Genomic DNA, 2,176 nt, shown 5'->3' on the forward strand with positions numbered 1-2,176 from the left:
TTGTCACTCAACTTTTTCATTTGAACGTGCGAAGTCACAATACCATGAAAAAAATTTTCCAAAATTTTCCACTCAGCCGGGAAATGCTTCGGAAATTTCGGAAAACTTTTACTACTTTCAAAAATAGTTAAAGAACATGCTATTAAATTTTCATGAACAAATATTAATTTTTGGCTGAGCATCAGCGAATTGAACTTCAAAAATCATAAAATTATTTTCAGTACAAATTTCACTTAAAAGTCGATTTTGACAAGGTTCCCCCAAATTTAATAAAAAATAAATACCATATTCGGATTCAGCACCCTCGAAAACATAAAGATAGACCATTTCTAGCCTGTTGTAAGAATCTGGTGAAACTTTCGTGTTTCTAAGCGACTTTTTGGGGGTTTCCGCTCGCCTATTAGGAATAATGAAATTTAAATCTATTTAATTTTATATATTTTAAATTGAGATTTTTCAACTTTTTAATATTTACAATTGAAGATTCAATTATTTAGAATACTTATGTTTTTAAATGATGCTATTTCGAATTTTTGTTTTGGAACAGTTTAATTTTGAACATTTAAAATAAACATTTATTTAATGTTATAGATTTTGAATTAAAAATTCTTAACTTTTTAGTATTCAAAATTATAGGTTCATTAACCTTTAAAATGTTCATGTTTTTAAATTATGCTATTTCGAATTCTTGTTTAGGAGTTATGAAATTTAAAAATTAAAATTTCTTTAATTTTAACTTTTGAATTTTTTGGGAAATTTTTATAATTTTTTATGAAATATGTTTTTGTATATAAACAAAATGATGATGATAATTGACAAAATAAAAACAATTGGATAGCTTTCAATCATTCTTTTCTTGAAAATGGTTCAGTTGGGGCTTACTTTCATTTCCTAAAAGACTGGCCAAGCCTATTCTAAAAATTAATTAATTATTGAAGGACATGTACTATACTTACTTGTTATATAAAACGATATCTGGCAGCCATATATGTTCCGATGGTACGTGAAGGGTGTCAACTCCACCATAGTCGTCCGGATTCCACTTCAGCTTGTAATCATTCCACTCCTGGAAAAAGCAGAAAGCAAAAAGGAGTATGAGAAACAGAGTTTAGCTTCAGCCCATGACATCGACGCAACACGAGCTAAGATCGATTAATCAACTCTCCCCTGGAGCACATCCGGTGAATCTCACGAGGATTCTCCTTTTGTAGTGGTTAAAAAAAGTGCTGTGTAACTCGGATTATAATTCGTTAAACAATCTGACTAATAAACCTTTAATCTCCTTTCTTCTGAACAAAAAATTCAAAATCGCTGTGTTTTTTCGAACAAATTTACGATATATAAAACAAACTAATCTTAACTGAAATGATATAAAAAATTGAGAGAAACTGCATAAAATCACAAATTTAAAAGATCGATTCTGAATTCAATCGATAGTGGCTGTCACACAAAGATTAATACTTTTAATGCAAAATTCATACATGCTCTAGAGAAATAAAATAAAATAAAATTGAATGAAAAATTTCGTATGGTTTGCTAATATAAATTATACGCAGTCATAGACAAAAATTGAATTTTAAAATGCAATCCTTTCTGTCACATGAACAACCTAAACCTCTGTATACCTGAGTATTTCACAGATTAATATACCTTCAGAAGTCGTCAACGTTATTATACTGGATGAAGGATTTAGTAGCAGATCTCTTAGTGACAAAACTCGTTAAGGGAAATATTAAAATAGCAATGTAATATCACCAATAAGCTATACAACTAGAAAATTAGATGAATTACTTAGCAAGTTCATTAGAAAATTAATAATAGCTTTGCTATATTCAGTTACAAATATATGACATACTAGATCACTTTAATTTAATCGAGATGTTTATTAACATTCTGCTTGAGAAAGTAGAGGCTGTTATTGACAAAAATGAAATAGTATTAAAAACATACTAACATTCCATGTAAGAAATTTAATAAAACCATTTCATTTTTAACTGGATCTATTTTCTATTGGATGAATCGTTTTATAAACATTAATTTACAACGTCAACAGGATCAGTTCATTCATTTGTTTTGACTGAAATAGTCATGGAAGATTTAGAAAATGCAGTTTAGAAAAAATTAAAGATATAATTAATTATCATTCAGAAAATGTTGGATTTTCGTGCATCTATTA

At 28.2% G+C, this 2,176-nt stretch overlaps 1 protein-coding gene across 1 annotated transcript in view; it reads right to left on the minus strand.

Annotated features, from left to right (window-relative positions):
- LOC117167479 (acetylcholine receptor subunit alpha-like 1) overlaps window positions 1-2,176 on the minus strand; it is a 201,352-nt gene that overhangs the window by 138,060 nt on the left and 61,116 nt on the right. Inside the window, exon 2 of the mRNA XM_033352452.1 lies at window positions 957-1,066. Coding sequence (XP_033208343.1) covers window positions 957-1,066 — 110 coding nt within the window. The remainder of the gene's footprint in view (window positions 1-956; window positions 1,067-2,176) is intronic.

This window comes from Belonocnema kinseyi, chromosome 2 (genome assembly GCF_010883055.1).
Source record: "Belonocnema kinseyi isolate 2016_QV_RU_SX_M_011 chromosome 2, B_treatae_v1, whole genome shotgun sequence".
NCBI classification, from domain to species: Eukaryota; Metazoa; Arthropoda; class Insecta; order Hymenoptera; family Cynipidae; genus Belonocnema; species Belonocnema kinseyi.